Raw genomic sequence first — 19,041 nt, forward strand, 5'->3', positions numbered from 1 at the left:
GTGCTGAGCCGGGGTGCTGGGACTCTGGCCACTTTCCTTCTTTCTCTCCGACTCTGGGCATGAGGGTCTGCCTCTCTGCGGACCAGAAGCTTTGGGGTCGAGCTCTTCGCTGGGCTGCTCCGCGCTCCTCAGGGCCGGCGCCGGGTGCGCAGCCAGCAGCTCGTCCCGCCCCTCCCGGAGGGGTGTGACCTGAGAGTTTAGATAGGAGGTGCCGGCTGTCGGGCACACCCGGGGCCCGCGGAGCTTCCTCAGCAGCGCAGCCTCTCCTCCCGAGGCGCGCATGGAGCGGCGGGGTTCTCCTCCGCACCCGGACGCCGGGGTGCTGGCCCTCCCGCAGCCTCCACTCTGGCCCACCGCGCCGCCCACCGTGATGCCGTCGTCCTACCGCTGCCAGAACACCACCTCCGTGGAGAAGGGCTACGCGGCGACAATGGGCTGGGTGCTCTTCAGCGCGGGCCTCCTGGGCAACCTGCTGGCTCTGGGGCTGCTGGCGCGCTCGGGGCTGGGGTCGTGCCCGCTGCGCTCACCGCGCCCGCCGCCGTCGGTCTTCTACGTGCTGGTGTGCGGGCTGACGGTCACCGACTTGCTGGGCAAGTGCCTGGTGAGCCCCTTCGTGCTGGCGGCCTACTCGCAGAACCGGAGCCTGTGGGGGCTGGTTCCCCCTCCTGGCAGCTCGCTGTGCGAAGCCTTCGCCTTCATCATGTCCTTCTTCGGGCTCGCCTCGACGCTGCAGCTCCTGGCCATGGCCATGGAGTGCTGGCTATCCCTGGGGCACCCCTTCTTTTACCGACAGCACATCACCCTGCGCAGGGGCGCGCTGGTGGCGCCCGTCGTGGGCGCCTTCTGCCTGGCTTTCTGCGCGCTGCCCTTCGCGGGCTTCGGGAAGTTCGTGCAGTACTGCCCCGGCACCTGGTGCTTTATCCAGATGGTCCATGAGGAGCGCTCGCTGTCGGTGCTGGGCTACTCAGTGCTCTACGCCAGCCTCATGGCGGTGTTGGTCCTCGCCATCGTGCTGTGCAACGTGGGCGCCATGCGCAACCTCTACGCTATGCACCGGCGGCTACAACGGCTCCCGCGTTCCGGGACCAGGGAGCGTGCGGAGCCCAGCGCCGGCGACAGGGAGGCCACCCCGCAGCCCCTGGAGGAGATGGATCACCTCCTGCTGCTGGCCTTCATGACGGTGCTCTTCACCGTGTGCACCCTGCCTTTAATTGTGAGTCGCTCCTCGCCAAGCCTGCGGGGCACTGGAGCGCATCGCGCAGCGGGTGCCCAGCGGGACGGGGGGCGGGGGGCGCGCTGGACGTGGCGCGAGAGAAACTGCGCCCAGGGCCGGGAGGGTTTGTGGCTGCGCCCCCCAGCTCCGATTCTTTCCCCTCACAGCCCCAAGGGGTATAACCCAATATGTTGAGCGAGAAGAGGGAAAGTCACAGAGAGGAAAGGAAAAACAGTGTTCAATGGTGTCTCCTAAGCTCCGTGAAACGTCTCCAGTTGACAGCACCCCCTCCTCTCTGCTTCCCTCCGTTAAGACTTGTTATTTTTGCGCCTCAGAACGCTGAGGAGCAGAACTTGGTTCCTCCTTGGTAATAGGAGTCCTTTCCTACTTCCCGATGGCTAGTTAATGTTTTGTTTCATTATACCTGCCCAGGATTTTAGTGGCTTCCGACATGGGCGGATGGCGTCTGGAAGTTCTCCCAGGTGTTGGTGAGTGAGGAAAGGGAATAAGGGAAGATGTAATCCTATCAGTCATTTGCAGAGGTAAATGACTAAAAGTATAGATTTGGTTTTTAAAACCTCGTGCGTAAAAAGCTTTGAGGAGTCTGGTGCTACTACCGCGAAGGGTAGAGGTAATAAAGGCGGAGAGGCTTTTTGGACAGGCAGATGTGCAAGTATATTTCAGCCACTGGTGTCGTTTCAATAACTTGTTTTGACAGGTTGGTTTTGTTTCAATCTTGGCAGGCAGGGTGACATGAAAGCCATTATCTCAGGGTTTCAATTTACCTCATGGTTTTGAAGATATTTCCTTGTGGGTTCCTCGCCAAGACACCTACAAGTGTGGCTGAAGTTTGAGAAAACTTTTTTAGTATTACTCCTCTCCCTCTCCCCTAACCCCCATCCCTAGTGTAGTTGTTCAACATGAACCACATTTTATAAATACATTGTCAATTCAATGTCTTTGGAGTCCTGAGACTTCTGTGAATAGGAAAGTTAAGTTTCTTGTGGAAACATAGCAATTTTGGATGTTACTGACAAGGGTGGATGAAGGTGAAATATAATGAGATTTTCCTTTAAATGAAAGCCTTAATGGGGGAGGTGCGATGAGTGGTCTGTAGTAGCATCATCATGCAGAGTTAGGATCAGAACTCCTCCAAATAAATAAACAAATCTGTATCTATATAAATAGATATGGGTATAGGTATAGATATTTAGCAGTGGTTCTCAAACTTGACCATGCTCAGAATTATCAGCAGGACTTTAAAAAGCACAGATGACTGGGCCCCGTTCCCCAGAGTTTCTGATTCAGATGATTTTGAAGAATTCTCATTCTTAACAAGTTACCAGGTGAGGTGGAAGCTGCTGACCTGGGGTCATGTTTGGAGAACTACACTGTGAAGCAGGAATTGGCAAAGCACAGCCTACAGGCCACATCCATCCTGCTTTTTTTTTCAGAGCTGTTTTTGTACAGCTCTGGAGTTAATAGTTTTCACAAATGAACATTTGCAATCAATTTGATGACAGGACACACAAATTCGGAAGCCAAATTAAGCCAAATATTATTCCACGAAAAAAAATACTTTTATTTTTCCCCTTAGCATTACAAAATTTGTAGTTAATTATGATTATGATGACATTTTTAATTTCATTAATAAAAGTTGTGGAAATGTGTTTTCTCTTATCATATAAGTACCAGCCGAATAGTCACTATTTGCCTCTTAGCCCGTAAAACCTACAATATTTACTGTCTGGCTCTTTTTACAGAACATGTGTGCAGTTCCTGCTCTAACAGCCTTCTTTACCTATGCTGTGATAGAAGCAGACAAGAGCCAACTGCGTGGATATCATGTCCTGAGTTTCAGTGTTTTTAGTAAGAATAATCAAAAATCACAGTATAATACAGTGGAAAGAACATTGCATTTAGACACATCTCTAAGGGGATTTAAATAACTCATATGGGATTACGAAAATTGAAGGAAATAATGGATTTGAAAGTGATTCCCTAAAAAACTTGTAAAGTTCCAAAGATATGAAATGCAAATAGCATTCTTACAGGAACTGTCATTTTCTAGAAAGGATAAGGGCCTCAGCAATAGACATGGATTTGGATCAGGCTGCATCACGTATTAATGATGATAGTGGCTTATTTACCCTTTCTGACCACAGGTTTCTCATCTGTCAAACAAGGATAACCATACTTGTTCTGTAAGATAGTTATGAAAATTTGAAGTAATATATACATGAAGTTATATATATATATATATATATATATATATATATATAGAGAGAGAGAGAGAGAGAGAGAGAGAGAGAGAGAGACAGAGAGAGAGACAGAGAGAGAGACAGAGAGAGACAGAGAGAGAGAGACAGAGAGAGAGAGAGACAGAGAGAGAGAACCTAACCAGCTGCCTGGCCAAAAAAATGAGTGTCACTATTATCACTAATCATTATTTCCAGTTATTATTGCTGACTGGACATAGAAAATTAATTTAGAAATATGGTCTCCAGAGGAGATAGCATTATATTCTAAGGCAGTGGTTCTCAAACTTGTTTTACTTAAAGAACCCCTTTTTACTCTTAAAAATAATTAAAGACCTAAAAAGCTTTATTATATTCATTATATGTATCAGTATTTATCATATTAGAAATTAAAAATAAGAAAAATTTAAAAATACTATTGCAAAACAAATTAACAACATGTACTTCTTGTGTTTTTACAAAGGTGCAAGGGAAACTTTGGGATTTCAAAATGATTAAATGAATGATAATAAAGTTATAGAAATTATAGCAGATAAAACAGAAAAAAAAACATATTAAGAGTTCAGAAGTACTGAGAACAGTCTGTGAAAATGCACATACGTATTTCCTGAACCTACTACATTAGAAAAGTCTAGAAAACACAAGAATACACAAGCACATATTCCATTAGCTATGGGGGTGCTGATGTCATCACATGTCACATAGCCTCTGTGAGAAGATGAAAGTGAAAAAGACAAATAACGTCTTTTTTAATGAGTGTAGTTTTGACCCAACAGACACATGAAAGGGTATTGGAGACCCCCACACTTTGAAAATCAATTTTCTAAGGAATGGATCTAATGACTGGAAAAAATAAGGCAGTACGTGAAGGGGGAAAGACTTAAAAACAACAATACCACCTTACTCATAGTACAAATATTATATTTCATTAAGCCAGTGAAAAGTTTGCTGCAGTATGATTTTTAAAAATTAACTTTGCTGTAATGCTGAATTAGAGCAAATACTTAACTAGATTAAGTTTTCAAATTACCAATTTGATACAGTAGGAAGAAAGTATAGAGAATGTGGGGTGAGCTTCTGAGGCAATTTGAAGCATATTCTCTAATGAAGCACATTGTCTAACATATTTTCATCAAAATTATTCTTACCTTAGGAAACCACCGTTTGCATTGAGGGTTGTTTATAGGGGACCGAGGGTGGAAGAGAGAGAGTGTTCATATGTAGATTAAATGTGTTAGTTGAGAGGTCTAGACGCCAGGTAAAGATAAGTATGAGCTTGTGGGATTGCATTTACCAAATCCATGGAGTCAGAGAAGTGATAGAGGATATCCTACATGTACTGATAACTCGTGTGTGTGTGTGTGTGTGTGTGTGTGTGTGTGTGTGTGTCATTTTGCTGCAGAAAGAATGCATGGGATGCTCCTGCCAAAGGAGATGGTTAGAGGCGAGTAAGGGATGGTAAGCAAAAGATGGGCCCAGGGGACAGGGTCGGAAGTGGATTTAAAGGGCTAGAGCAGGGAACAATGTCTAGCGTATTGTGATGGATGGACTGGATAGACGACGGCGTTAGAATCTAGAGAGCCATCTGTAACAGAAATATCCCAGCAAGATCAGTTTCCAGTGAATGGGTAACAGCATTTTCTCATGGACTCCTAAATCCAACAGAGGGCGTTCTTCTCACAATGATTTTCTTTGTGTAAATGGAACTACTTAAAAAATACCAAGTGTATAATATGAAGTATGTCGTTTTAGCATCTCTTATAGGAGCAGTTTATGAAGTATGTCCTCAAGAATACTATTGATAGACAGAGACTTTCTGAAAGTCTAAATTGTGTTCAAATTGATATTTTGTGAGAATTAATAGAATACGTACTTCGGGTCACTGTCATAAATGAAGTTATGTTGTGTTTTTAGCAAACTCAAAAAATAAAAATAAATTACATTAAATTGAAAGGCCAGGTATAGAGCAATACACTTCTAACACAAATCAAGTGACTTGAAAATACAAATAACCTAGCAATACGCAATAGAATTGACTTGGAGAAATACTGCATAGAAATAAAATGGTTTGGTTTAATTACGTAAGTACCATTCAGTTACCCAGATCCCAACTAATCAAATATTCTGAAATAGTTGGAATTATATTTTGCTGCACTGCACTTTGAGGAGAAAGGAACAAATCTAAAGACAAAGTCACATAAAGCTTTGTTTTTTAAATCAGCTTAAGTGCATAGCTATTGGCATCATTTATCCATTCAGCACATATCCATTATCTACAACATTCAAGACACTGTCATTCATTATAGGGATCTAAAGTGAGAAAAACATCACATCTGCTGAAATACCAGAGGTGGGAGGGAGTTTAGAGAAGGAAAGGAGTCACTCCTAATTGACAAAATAATAACATTTAATTATTGACTTCTTTTATATGGTAGGACCTATTGTCAAGGTTTTACTCATAACATCTTATTTGAATTTCATAACAATCCTGGAAGGTAAGTACAATTCTATAGAGGAGGAAATGGAATAACTTGCCTGAAGTCACACAGTCAATGAGGAGATTCCCTCTAACCCAGATAGTTGGACTCTAACCCTGATATGCTTAGCCACTACCTCAAAGGGGTTTTCCGAAGGGGGTAACATTTGAGGTCGACCTTGTAAAGAGGTAGGAATTGGGCACACAATCAGTTTCCATATCTGTAAAATGAATATAATGATCATACTTCATAGGATTTTTGTGAGAATGTAATGGAGTTTTCAAAGTACAATGCTTAGAACAGTGCCTGAAAACATGGGCATTAGCCATTATTATTACTGTTAGTATTATTAAACAATGATGATGGGAGCGGACTTCCAGACATGGTATATCTTCTTAAGTGCAGTAGATGTGAGTAGCTGAGCCTACTGAAGTACTCTGCAGAAAAGAGTAAAAAGATAAGGAAACAATTATGGGAAAACACATCTCCTCCAGCAGATATTCCTTGATTGCCCTAAATGGGTCTGGTGTGTTCACTTATTCATGTCCCCTCCCACAAATGTTGAGTTTGCATATTCCATCCCATTAGAGTCCATTTTGTCCCATTATGGATTTAGAATCTCAGTAGGCAGAAGGAGTATAATAGCATCAAGAAAAAGTGGCTGGCCTCCAAGGGAGTGGGAGACAGTAGTGGTACTTGTCCAGTCAGCAGTGTTGGCTGAATGGCAGGAAAAGCCACAGGACAGGCAGTTTGCAGGGCTCTGAGGAGGCCACAGACACCTCAGGAAGGATCAGGACAAGAGGAGTCACTGGGTACAGGAAAGTAGGCTTGCATTTCTATGTGTGGGTTTTTTTTTTTCCTAGTCTGAAAAGAGGATGTTGACCACAGAAAGGTAACCATCTATGCTAAGATGCTAAGAATAAATAACTTACATGAATTGAACTGGTCCTTTTGCAAGTCTCCTGTCTTTTCACTGGAGTATTTCCTATCTCTTCACATCGACTAAAAACTTCTGTTTCATTGATGTCTCCATACATGTGACATGTCACAAAAGTGTGACTAATTTCTGAGCTAACTAATCAGAGAGGATAGGAAGCAGGCAGAAGAAAATAAGGCGAAGTGAAGAAAATATGGAAAAGAATCTCTGTATTTATGGAAGTGGTGACTTCCAAGAAGTGTATTTATGGAAGGGGTGATGTGGTGACCCTGTTGGTAAAAGATTCAGTGACTGGATTTGTCCCACCTCAGCCCTTCCTCTTCATAGCCTGGCAGGGACCTGGAAATTCCAGTGCTCACAGCAGATAGAACAGCCTCCAGGGACGTAGATGAGGTCTCTCACCTCCACTGAGCCTCCCAGGTTGACCCTGTGACTTCCAGGCACCTCGCTTGCACCCATCAGCTGCAGCAGCCTTCGCTGCTTATGAATTTACCAAAACTGAACATTCCAAGCTGAGCTGCAATGCTCTTACAGAAAAGTAATGTGTCCTAAGTGAAATAATTGAATGTATTGCTGCCATCAACCTTTCACTATTGTAATGGAATGTTTTTCTTTAAAACAGTATCGTGCTTACTATGGAGCATTTAAAGCTGTCGACAAGAAAAATGAAACTTCTGAAGTCGGAGACCTCAGTGCTTTGCGTTTTCTATCTGTGATCTCAATTGTGGACCCTTGGATTTTCATTATTTTCAGAACATCAGTATTTCGGATGTTTTTCCACAAGATTTTCATAAGGCCTCTTATGTATAGAAATTGTCACAGCAATTCCTGCCAAACTGAGATAGAATCCAGGCTATGACAATGTTTTACACTCTCTGATAAGCTGAGGAATGTATCACACTTGCCGTCAAAGAACCACGACAAAAAAAATCTTACAACTTAAATCCTTAAAAGTTATCTCCCATAACAAAACATCTAAAGGTATTTTCAAAAGTATTTGATATCTTAACTATGTATTGTCACTCTATATTCATGAACCAGTTCAGCAGATTTTTTCATTTCAGGTTATTAATAGCGACTAAAATTTCATATATTGTAAACAGTGTTATTAGTCTTAAAGAGATGATATGAATTGTTATGACATTTGTACTTGGTGTCCCTAATTTTTTATTTAAACCCAATAGAAACATCACTGTCTAGTTATGTGATGGGTGTTAAAATTTCTTACCTAATTCTATCCTAGTGAAACCTGATGTGTTTACTTTGTGTCATAATTACCCATTTCATTATTTTCTTTGCCAACTGATGTAAATATGCCTAAATTATAGAGACTTCTCAGAGGAGTGAGGTGGGAAATACAGCCAAATCAGGAGTTCAGAGGGGCCTTCCATAACCACCATCTGGAAGGTGCTCACTGCCTCACATGAAGAACAAAGCTATAAATAAGTAGACACAAAGCAAGATGTGACTATGCCCACAACCCAGAGAAGAAAAATTAATTTGTATCTCTTAAATTACAGTTTCTTGTGTATTGAAACAGGGATGTCAGTAGGAATCAAAATTTTAGAGTGGGCTACAAAATATTGTTTCAATTTTGGCACCTCCTCCATTTCATAAGTTTATCATGTTAATGAATTCTTTGGGGGAGGGATTTATGCTTCTTTGAAAAACGGTGATGTGTGACTTACCAGAGAGCCATGTTCACTACCTGTGGTTGTGTGAAGCAGCAAGGCATTCCACACATCAAAAAGCCCAGCCAGGTCTCAGTCAACCTCAGCTCAGGGTGGTGGCAATGACCTTAACATCTACCTATTAACAATCATATTCTGCTCTTTGTGGAGGAAGTAAGATTTTACTGAGGTTCCTGAGAGCTATGCATTTTCCAGACAGGAGCAGGATGGGCTCAGATGGAGCACAACTGAGCACTTTAATTGTACATTTAAATGTTTACAAAGCTTAGCAACACTATGATCCAAAGGGAAAAGTGGGGAAAATACAGCTGCAGTTCTTAAAACAAACAAGAGACTCTAAACCCAACTCAAGTAAGAACTTTCACCTTTAGTGAAAGAACAGATGGGGGACATGAGCAGCGGTTTCAGCATCTCTAGAGTCCCTTTGTACCCCAATACATGCAATGGAGAGCCGACTACATTTGAGTAGACCTGAGACCCCCATTCAGCCATCTGTTCCAGAGACAAGAGGATTTGCCTTTTGCCTTATTTGCAATTTAGCAGCACCCCCATTTTTCACCTCTGGTTTATCTCAGTGATGGTATTAACCTGGGTACATATGTGTGAGGTATTTTTGTATAGCAACACTGTGAAATGGCCAAATTAGAAACATGTGAATTATAAGTTGAGAGTATGATGTGATGAAAAATGCAGTCATTTTCAAAGTTTAACTTTCATTTGTATATTTATTGTGTAAGTACATGCATGTTTTATTGTCAGAGGAAGTGCATCTTCTTTGTGCTCTCCTTTTGGAAGGTGTGGTATGATAATTGTTGAATGATAATTGTCGAGGTAATTTGAAAAGACCCCAGATGAACCAATAAACATAACTTTATAATATTTTACAGATTTACTTTTCTCCAAATAAAAACAAGAAAAAGTTTTAGTTTTCTTTTTTGAATAAACAGTTTTCAGCAGTATTTCATTCTCTAACAGTTTAATCGTGTGGATTGTCATAGGCTGTTGGATTAGCATTTATATTACTTTAAACAAGTTTGCATAGGTTTATCCAAGGCCTAGTGATCCTTTCTGTTTCATACAAAATGTAGATATGCTATCCTGATGAAATCCATGTTAAGTTAAAAGTCAACTCTTCAATGATCTTCATTGACTTATTCGTTAGTTCATTAAATAAGTCTTAATTGACACATACCTTTGCCAGGCAGTTGGTTAGATACTGAGGAAAAGAATACATAAGACTCAGTGCTGGCCCATAAGCTGCTCATTGTTCAGTGGGGAGACAGGCATGTAAATAGTTACAGAAGAGAATCAAAATTTTAGTAGTTAATGCGCACATGCAGTCCTGTTAGAAAAAGAAGCCTGGATTAGGGGTGATCTGTGCAGTTGTCAGAACTGCACCATGAGATGCTTAAGTCAAGTATTGAAGCTGAGTAGGGATTTTGACTCCAGTTGAAAACTAGACAAGGGATACAAGGAGATGGTTTACAGGAAACATATATGGTTAATAAATGTAGAAAATTTCCTGCCTAATTAGAGAAAGGGAAAATTAAAATCAAATTATTAAGGACCAGACAAAAAGATTATGACTCTCAACAAAAAGGCTGTTATTAAGAGGAAGGAATTCACCTTCCCCTGGTGAGTTTGTAAATTTGTTCACCTTTTCTTGGTAGGAACCTGAGAGTGCATTGCAAGAGTCTAAAAGTGTTCTTTTCTATTGTTCCAGCAATCCCACTCTGGAATTCACTCCCAGAAAATAATCAGGGGAGCTGGCATAGCTATGTGCAAAACTTTTCTTTGTAACATTATATAGAATAATAGCAAAGGAAAGGTAACCATCTATATGACCAAAACAAAGGTTAAACAAACTCTTCAAATCAATCATATACATACATATAGGGGGTGCCAAAAATATATATACACATTTTAAGAAAGAACAAAACTATTAAAATTGTAATACTCAATATATACCGATAACAAAAGATGAGTACAAGTCACGTTTGACTTCTGCAATTACAAGAGGTGCTCAAAGTGGTTACCATCAGCATTCAGACACTTTTGATTATGGCAAACTACTGTTTGAGCAATGTTGACCAGTGTCCACTTGTATACGTTTTTGGTACCCCCAAGATATATATATATATATATAAAAATATATATAGTATAATGTATATAATACATATTATATATTATATATATTATATATACAAACACGAAAATTATGCAGTCATTAAAAGAAGATGTTTTCAAAGCATTATGAAAATTGATAAGAAAGCTTACAAAGTAATACTAGGCAAAAAAGCATGATACAAACTATTTTAAGATACGATCCATAAATATACATACATACAAAATACCTTGAAAAAATAAAGTGTGAACCACAATTACTTTTTTAAATGGAAATGTTTTCCATACTTCTATGTATTTTCCATGTTTTAAAATAAGTTCATATTGCTTTCACATAAAATTATTTTTTTAATGAATAAAAATGGACTGAACAAACAAGGGGGAGAGGCATAAATGAAAAGCTCTCTGCCCAGGAATAATATGTGCAAAGCCACAGGAGTAAAGGAGGGTGGCATGTCCAGGCTTAGTAGCTCCATTTGACTGATTTGGGGAATTATGAGCAAGGTGGCAGGAAAAGAAGCTGAAAAGAGAGGCAGGTTTCACATTATAAAGGGTGTTGGTGCGGCAGTTAGAGCTCTGTGAGGCCTGGATGCTCACTGGAGACTGAAACCAAGGTGCAATCAGAATAGAGTTTGAGGAAGATCATGTTGGTGGCAGGGATTGTGGATGGGCAACTGGGGGCGCCAGATGTGGAGAGAGTGGGTGTGCTGGGGCGTTGTGCAATTGTGCAGCCTGTGCACTAGACCGGGGTGCTGGCTAAAGAAGTGAGTGGGACTGAAACACAGGCCCAGCCTTGCTTTCCTGGCTGTGGACTATATCTGCTCAAAGGAAAGGACCCCTTTTTAGTATCTTTCTATTTGGAGGGCACACAAAGACATCATATATGTAGGCCCAGAAGTGCACTGCTGTAAAGGAGGGAAATAGGTGAGGGAGGACTGAATTCAAGCAGTGGGGAGGGAGAGATGGATCACACAGCTTTTTAGAAGGTAGAGCCAATAGGAAAGATTACAAATTATGACTCAGCGATGCCTTTTGTTCTTTCAGTTGCGTATATTTGACCATTTTCTGCTTCTTAGTTTCAAAATATCCAGGAACAAGTAAGGAAACGGAAAAATTCTGAAAAAAGTCTCTCTCTCTCTCTCTCTCTCTCTCTCTCTCTCTCTCTCTCTCTCTCTCTCTCTCTCTCTCCATTTCCAGTGTACAAAAGATTGGACACTGGATTAGACAAAAAGATTGCAGCATTGAATCCAGTGAAGTTTCTGGGTTATCTCTGGATTTTAATTATATATTATCCAGCTAAGTTCATAAAGGGCCAACTATTAGGAAGGTTCATTTCATTCCAGAAATCCATCAAAGGCTGATTGGGCCAGGTATGCCTGTAACTTTAGGGGAGAGAAGGCATCCCACAAATACCAAGCACTTAGATGACCCCAGAACTCACTAGCCATGCAGCCTTCTTGCTCCTTTAACTGAAGACCTCCATGTCCAGTGCTTCTCCAAGTGCTTGATCTGCACTAGCAGCATCAGCAGCCCCTGAAACTTGTTAGAAATATACATTCTCTGGCCCCACCCAGACCTACTGGATCAGAATCTCTGGGGGTGGGGCCATAAGCTGTCATTTAACATGCCCTCCAGGTGATTCTCATGCAAGTTAAAGTTTGAGAACCACTGATTCATGCCAAAAAAAAAAAAAAGACAGCAAAATAAAATATAAACTTCATTCATAATGTTTCTCCTGACCTCTGGTTCTCAGATCTTTTCAGCTTCAGGTTAGCACTCACACCTGACTCCCAACAGCATTTTATCTGTAATGTTCTTAAGGCAGTTCCAGCATTTACATACGGGCATCCATCACTGATTCTTTCACATGCTCAAAGCACTGATGGCTGGGAGGAGCCTTTGGCCCTTGGAGGGAAAGATGTGCCCTGAGATGTGCTGCTTTTTCTTCAGCCTCCTGGAGATGCTTATTGGGCCTCAGCCTGACAGTTGTTCTGTTGTAAAAGAAAACCAACTAAAGGGCATTCACTCACAAAATCACTATCAGAGATTATGTTTAAAGGTGAGCTTTCATTAGGGATTTAACAATACTTTTTAGCTCTCTATAGAATAGAAATCTCCATTAAAATATGTAAAGCTGTTCTTAAACTTTTGTTATTTGATCTTTTTACATATTTTAGAAATATATTTCATCTTCCTTTCCAGGCTTTAAAAAATTTGAGGGCCAAGTACTGAACTATTTCTCTCTTTTTTTCTCTAATCACTAACATGTACTGTAGAGGGGCTATAAACACATTATAAATATATAATTGATAAAAGGTTTTCTCTTCCATAATCTTCTAAAACATAAGTATATTCAATAAGAGGCTGCTATAACTTGGTCAGAGATTCCTTTGTATCTGATGAGGAATGTTCTCACTCCAGAATATAAAGATTTTTTTCCTTAGGCCATCCAAAGGTAAAAATAATAAATGCTGGGTGATGAACACACAATGTGAGATATAGATAAGTATTACTAAATTGTACACTTGAAATCTATGTAACTTTACTAACAATTGTCGCCCCAATAAACTTAATAAAGAAAAAAAATGCAGGAGAAAATACTTTTGTTCCATATTTTTCCTACTGTCATAGAAATTATGGAATTTAACATGTGTTTCAATTTTATCCAGGAAATAGTAATTCACAATTAACAAAATTAACAATATAAAAAGGTTTTTATTAGGCAATTTTAACATTGTAAAAACAACATTGTTATTTTGGAGCAGAGTGTTTCATGCCATCTCTTGTAATTCCTCTCATGAGTGAGGCTTGAATTGCCAGTCTGGGTATTCCCAGTACAGCATCTAGGTGGGGGAAAGCTGATTTCATAGGTAAGGGGTGGGGCTGGAATTAGGGCTTGCTCTCCCTGTCTTTCCACAATTGCCTAATTCATTGCAACAAATCAGCAGATCTCACCTGATATCACTGAGGTGAAAATTTCAATCTTCTAGACATTTTAAAAACTGCAGTTACTCAGGAGTCAGTCCAGTCTTAAAAATATTTGCAATGAAGGTGTTTAGAATCCATCATGCTATGGTTACAGAATATATGAAATCAAATACAAGGAAAGGAAAATAAACTTGATTTTTTTTCTGTTTGCTACCTAAATGCTAAAATCAGTAAGAACAATAAAGCGTAATCAAGTCAAATCTGATAAGAAAGTATATTTTAAGTTCATAGGGCCTTATAATGATTCTTAATTAATAGAAAGTACTTAGAATCAAATTGGAAACACAGGACAAATTAGATGTTAAAAATAATACAATGTAGTGCAAATGTTACCAAGTGCTATAGTATGGGGCATAGATTTTAACACGGCAAAGCACCAAATTAAAGATAATTGATGTTTAAGATTAGTCTAGTAGCTCATTGTATAGACACCTGGGCATAGACAGCTGGGCAAACAATGTTTTTAACTTGCCAACATCAATTTCTTATCAGTACAAAATAGATTATAGAAACAGTGCCATGCAACACAATTAATAATGAAATGGGGAAAACTTTAATTTCCTCAAATTTAAAAACCACCCAGCAAGTTCTCAATTAGGTTGGAAAGACAAAGAGCAATGATTTACTGATTATAATTGGTAGCACATCCAAAATAAAATAACCCCCCCAAAAAGCTACAAAGGAACCAAAGATCTATCCTTCAAATGGGAACAAAAAGTAATATCAGGCAAAGTAGAATTTAAGGCAGTAAGTTTTGTATGGTTAAAAAGTCAGTCTGTGGCTATAAGATACAATCAGTACTGAATATCATACAGCATGGACTTATTCTGACCAAATAATATGGCAATTAAAGTACAAAGGAAAAAGCATTAGAAACATGAGGAATGGAAAAAACCCCTATTGTCGTGGATGGTTTTCATGCCCCATCATCAATCAAAGGTAGATCAAATAGACATAAATACATTTTTAAAAATATACTTTTGTTTTCGTATCACTGAGAACTCAGATGAATTTTTACTCAATAGGCAGAGTATAATGTATTTCAGATGGTCTATTTTTAAGCATAGGCTAAAACACAGACCTGCAGTTCACTTTGGCGGCCTTAGAAGCACCTCATGAAAGACATGCAGTAGTCCTCCAGAGCAGCTCAAACAGAGGTTCAACAAGAGGCATGTCTTTATGTTATTAGAATCTAGTTTGTTAAGCTTTTTTTTAATGGTCAAGCTTTTTTATGTCTTGTCTGAGAAGTTTTTCCTAGGAAAAACCTAGAAGTTTTTCCTAACCTAGAGGCATGTCTTTATGTTATTAGAATCTAGTTTGTTAAGCTTTTTTTTATGGTCAAGCTTTTTTATGTCTTGTCTGAGAAGTTTTTCCTAACCTAGAATCATGCAATATTCTTCTACATTATTTTATAAAAGATTTATATATAGTTTTGTCTTTCATGCTTGCGTTAAAAATCCACCTGTAATTTATTGTGTTTATGGTGGGATGTAGATATCCAAAGTTCTATTTTTATCATATACATAACCAGTTGCCTCCAACTGAACTTTCTGTTGAAAAGTTCATCCTTTCCCCATTGATATCAATATCCCCATTGATATTAAATGTAATATCAATATTCCCATCGATATTAAATATTATGTCACATATCAAGTTTCTAAATTTGAATGTCTATTTCTAATCCCTCTATTTAATACAATTGGCCTACTATCTTAGTTACTATAGTTTTACACTAGTTGGCACACTAAATCCTTACACCTAGTTCTTTTTTCAGGTGGGCCCTGCTAATCTTAGTGCGTTGTGTTTCTGTATAAATTTTAAAATAAGTTTGCTAAGTTTTACCAAAAACAAACAAAAAACGTACTGAGATTTTTACTGGAATTGCACTGGATCTATTGATCAATTCAGTACATCTCCCAATTTAATTAGGTCTTCTTCAATGTCTCCTTATAAAGGTTTCATTTTTTATTTAAAGTGTAATATACATATAGGAAAGAATACAAATTATAAGTAGACAGTGGAATGAATTTTCACAAAACAATCACCTAAGTAACCAACACACAGATCAAGAAACAGAATATCACCAGAATCTCAAAACCCTCTAAAATTCCCCGTTAGCTAATTAACCTCACCCACAAAGGTTAACCACTCTCTTAACTTCTAATGTCATATATTAACTTTGTTTGCTTTGGGGCTTTATATAAATAAATTCACACAGTATATGCTACTTGGCTTTTTTTCACTCAGCATTATGCTTACGAAATTCATCCATGTTGTCCAGATAGTTATGTTTTATTTATTCTCATTGCTGTAGTGTGCAGTATTCCACTGCATGAATTTACCACAGTAGATTAATCCATTCTGTTGTAGATGGACATTTAAGTTATTCCTTTTTTATTTTTCTTTCCTAATTACAGTTGACGTTCAATATTATTTTACATTAGTTCCAGGTGTATAGCATAATGGTTAGACATTTATATATTTTACAAAGTAATCACCCCGATTAGTGAGTTATTTCTAATTGGGGCTTTTATAAATAGTAATAAACATTCTCGTACACATCTTTTGGGAACATATGCATGCATTTCTCTCGTGGATATAGCTGTGAACGTAATTGCTAGGTCATAAGTTTTGTCCTTAGTAAATACTGCCTGGCCATCTACCAAAATGGATTGTGTTAATTTGTACGTCTGCAGCATTCTATGACAGTTCTAGTCGATCCACGCGCTCATCAATATTTCATATTGGAATCCAGGATAAAAATGGCAACATGAGGTGAGCCTCTTGAAATCTCCCCTGAAATTTACAACAAATCGAACAGCTATAACTCCACAAAGAACTCCCTGTGCAGCAGACAGGCAAGACTAAGAGGCACACTACTGAAATCATCTAAAGGTGGGCAAATTGTGTGAGCAGGGGGAAGGAGGGAATGGAGAAGTGAGATGGGGCCACAAGGGCGCAGAACACAGACCTAGCTCGGTGCTCCGAGCTAACTGCATTCTGGAACTACCGCAGCTGTGGGAGACGGAAGAACTCAGACTGCCAGGGCTCCACTTATGGCCCACAGGGTTGAGGGGACAGCATATAATACAGCTGAACCCACCATTCACGGCAGTGACCTCAGAGCAAAGACTGAGGGGAGAAGACTAAAAATGGTGGTTTAAGCCCTCAAAGCCAAATAGAGAATGGAAACCTTAGGCACTGAGCCTAGCCATCCTCTCCCTACCCTCCCAGAGCTCGCACTGCTCCCACCCTCCCAATGCTAGAAGTAGAACAGTAGCAGTGTCAGATAAAAAGAACAGAATATTTGCAGTTCTGAGAACTGTGGTCCGCAGACACGGACTAGCAGCCCGACTAGTTCTGGCAAAGGGGAGAGAGCCGTGGAAGCAGGATTGGCTGTGGTGGTGGTCATCACCATTGCTCTGAGCCACATCTCAATCCACCCTGCCCCTGTCCACATATATCTGGGTGGATTCCTGAAGAGTAAACAGAGCTGCTGAAACACATGGGCTCTGAATCTGGTGCAGGAAGAGCTTTGGAACTTCATAAGCTCTTCACATCGCCCCATGGAGGTGGTGCCCTATGACTCAAGCGAACTGTTCACAGAGGAGAAGCCCACCTTCCAAGGAATCCTCCCATTGTGTGAGAAGCCTGAATAGTGCAGAGAAAATATAACTCTACAGTATGAGACAGAATAAAATGCTGCAGTCGGAGAGAAAATAAAACATTCTACCAACACCTACTGGAAAACAAAAGAAAGACCTCTTTCTATTAACCTGTTGCAGAACCCACTCCTATAGATGTCTAGGAAGAGAAATAATAAATCACTAATTGCCATGAATAACCAAAGCAACAAGACAGCTCAGGAAGAAAATGAAAAGTCCCCATAAAACGAACTTAAAGACATGGAAATATGTTACTTAAATGACAGAGAATACAAGATTGCAGTTCTTAAAAAACTTAATGAGATGCAAAAAAACACAGACAGGCAGTTTAATGAACTCAGAAATACAATAAAAGAACAAAATAAACATTTTACCAAAGAGATTGAAATTTTAACAAAGAACCAAATAGAATTTCTGGAGATTAAGAACTCAATAAAAGAAATGAAGAATGAGATAGGCAGCTTAGGTAGTAGAGTTGACCAGATGGAGGAAAGAATCAGTGACATTGAAGATAGAAATCTGGAAATGACACAGATGGAAGAAGAAAAAGACTTGAGACTTAAAAGAAATGAAAGAACTCTACAAGAACTTTCTGACTCCATCAGAAAGAGCAATATAAGAATAATGGGCATACCTGAAGGAGGAGAAACAGAGAAGGGAACAGAGAGTATATTCAAACAAATAGTCGACGAAAACTTCCCAAACTTGTGGAAAGAACTGGATTCTCAAATCCAAGAAGCAAATACAACACCTAATTACCTCAACCCCAACAGGCATTCTCCAAGGCACATTGTATTCAAACTATCAAAAATTAACGAGAAGGAAAGAATCCTCAAGGCAGTCAGGAAAAAGAAGACAATAACCTACAAAGGTAAGCCCATTAGATTTTCATCAGATTTTTCAGCAGAAACTGTACAAGCCAGGAGGGAGTGGAACCAAATATTCAAACTATTGAAAGAGAGAAATTATGAGCTAAGAATAATATATCCAACAAAGATATCCTTTAGATATGAAGGAGAAATAAAGACCTTTCCAGACATACAGAAGCTGAGGGAATTTTCTAACACACAACCTGAACTACAAGAAATACTGAAGGAGGCTATTCGACCAGCATAAATAGGGATAATTTGTGACAACCAAAACATAAAAGGGAGGAGAGTAAGGGCCTGAACCAGAATATCGGAATGGAGAAAGTAAGCATGCTGAAGAAAATGGAATATTCTAAATATGAAACTTTTTTATATAAACTTAATGGTAACCACTCAAAAAAAAATCCAGAACTGAAATATATAATGTAATAAAAGGAGAAACAGAGGGAAAAATCATAGAATACCACCACACAGAAATAATAGACAACAAAAAAAGGCAAAGAAACAATGGAGACACAGTCTTACCAAAAAATCAAAGATAGAATGATCACATTTCAATAATCACCCTAAATGTAAATGGATTGAACTCACCAATAAAAAGGCACAGAGTAGCAGATTGGATAAAAACACTAAACCCAACCATATGCTGCCTCCAAGAGACACATCTCAGCTACAAGGACAAACATTGACTCAAAGTGAAAGGGTGGAAATTTACACTCCAAGCAAATGGTATTCAGAGAAAATAAGGTGTTGTCATATTGATATCAGATGAAACAGACTTCAGGATAAAAAATGTAACAAGAGACAAAGATAGACATT

The 19,041-nt window shown here is 39.4% G+C and overlaps 1 protein-coding gene across 1 annotated transcript; it reads left to right on the forward strand.

Annotated features, from left to right (window-relative positions):
• The first annotated feature begins 355 nt into the window (after positions 1-355).
• On the forward strand, positions 356-9,477 carry PTGDR (prostaglandin D2 receptor). The gene is made up of 2 exons (XM_081048026.1): positions 356-1,213; positions 7,508-9,477. Exons 1-2 carry the CDS (start codon positions 371-373, stop codon positions 7,742-7,744), a joined length of 1,080 nt encoding a protein of 359 aa, XP_080904152.1. The 5' UTR covers positions 356-370; the 3' UTR covers positions 7,745-9,477.
• The last annotated feature ends 9,564 nt before the right edge of the window (positions 9,478-19,041 follow it).

The sequence above is a fragment of the Rhinolophus hipposideros genome, assembly GCF_964194185.1.
Source record: "Rhinolophus hipposideros genome assembly, chromosome: 5".
NCBI classification, from domain to species: Eukaryota; Metazoa; Chordata; class Mammalia; order Chiroptera; family Rhinolophidae; genus Rhinolophus; species Rhinolophus hipposideros.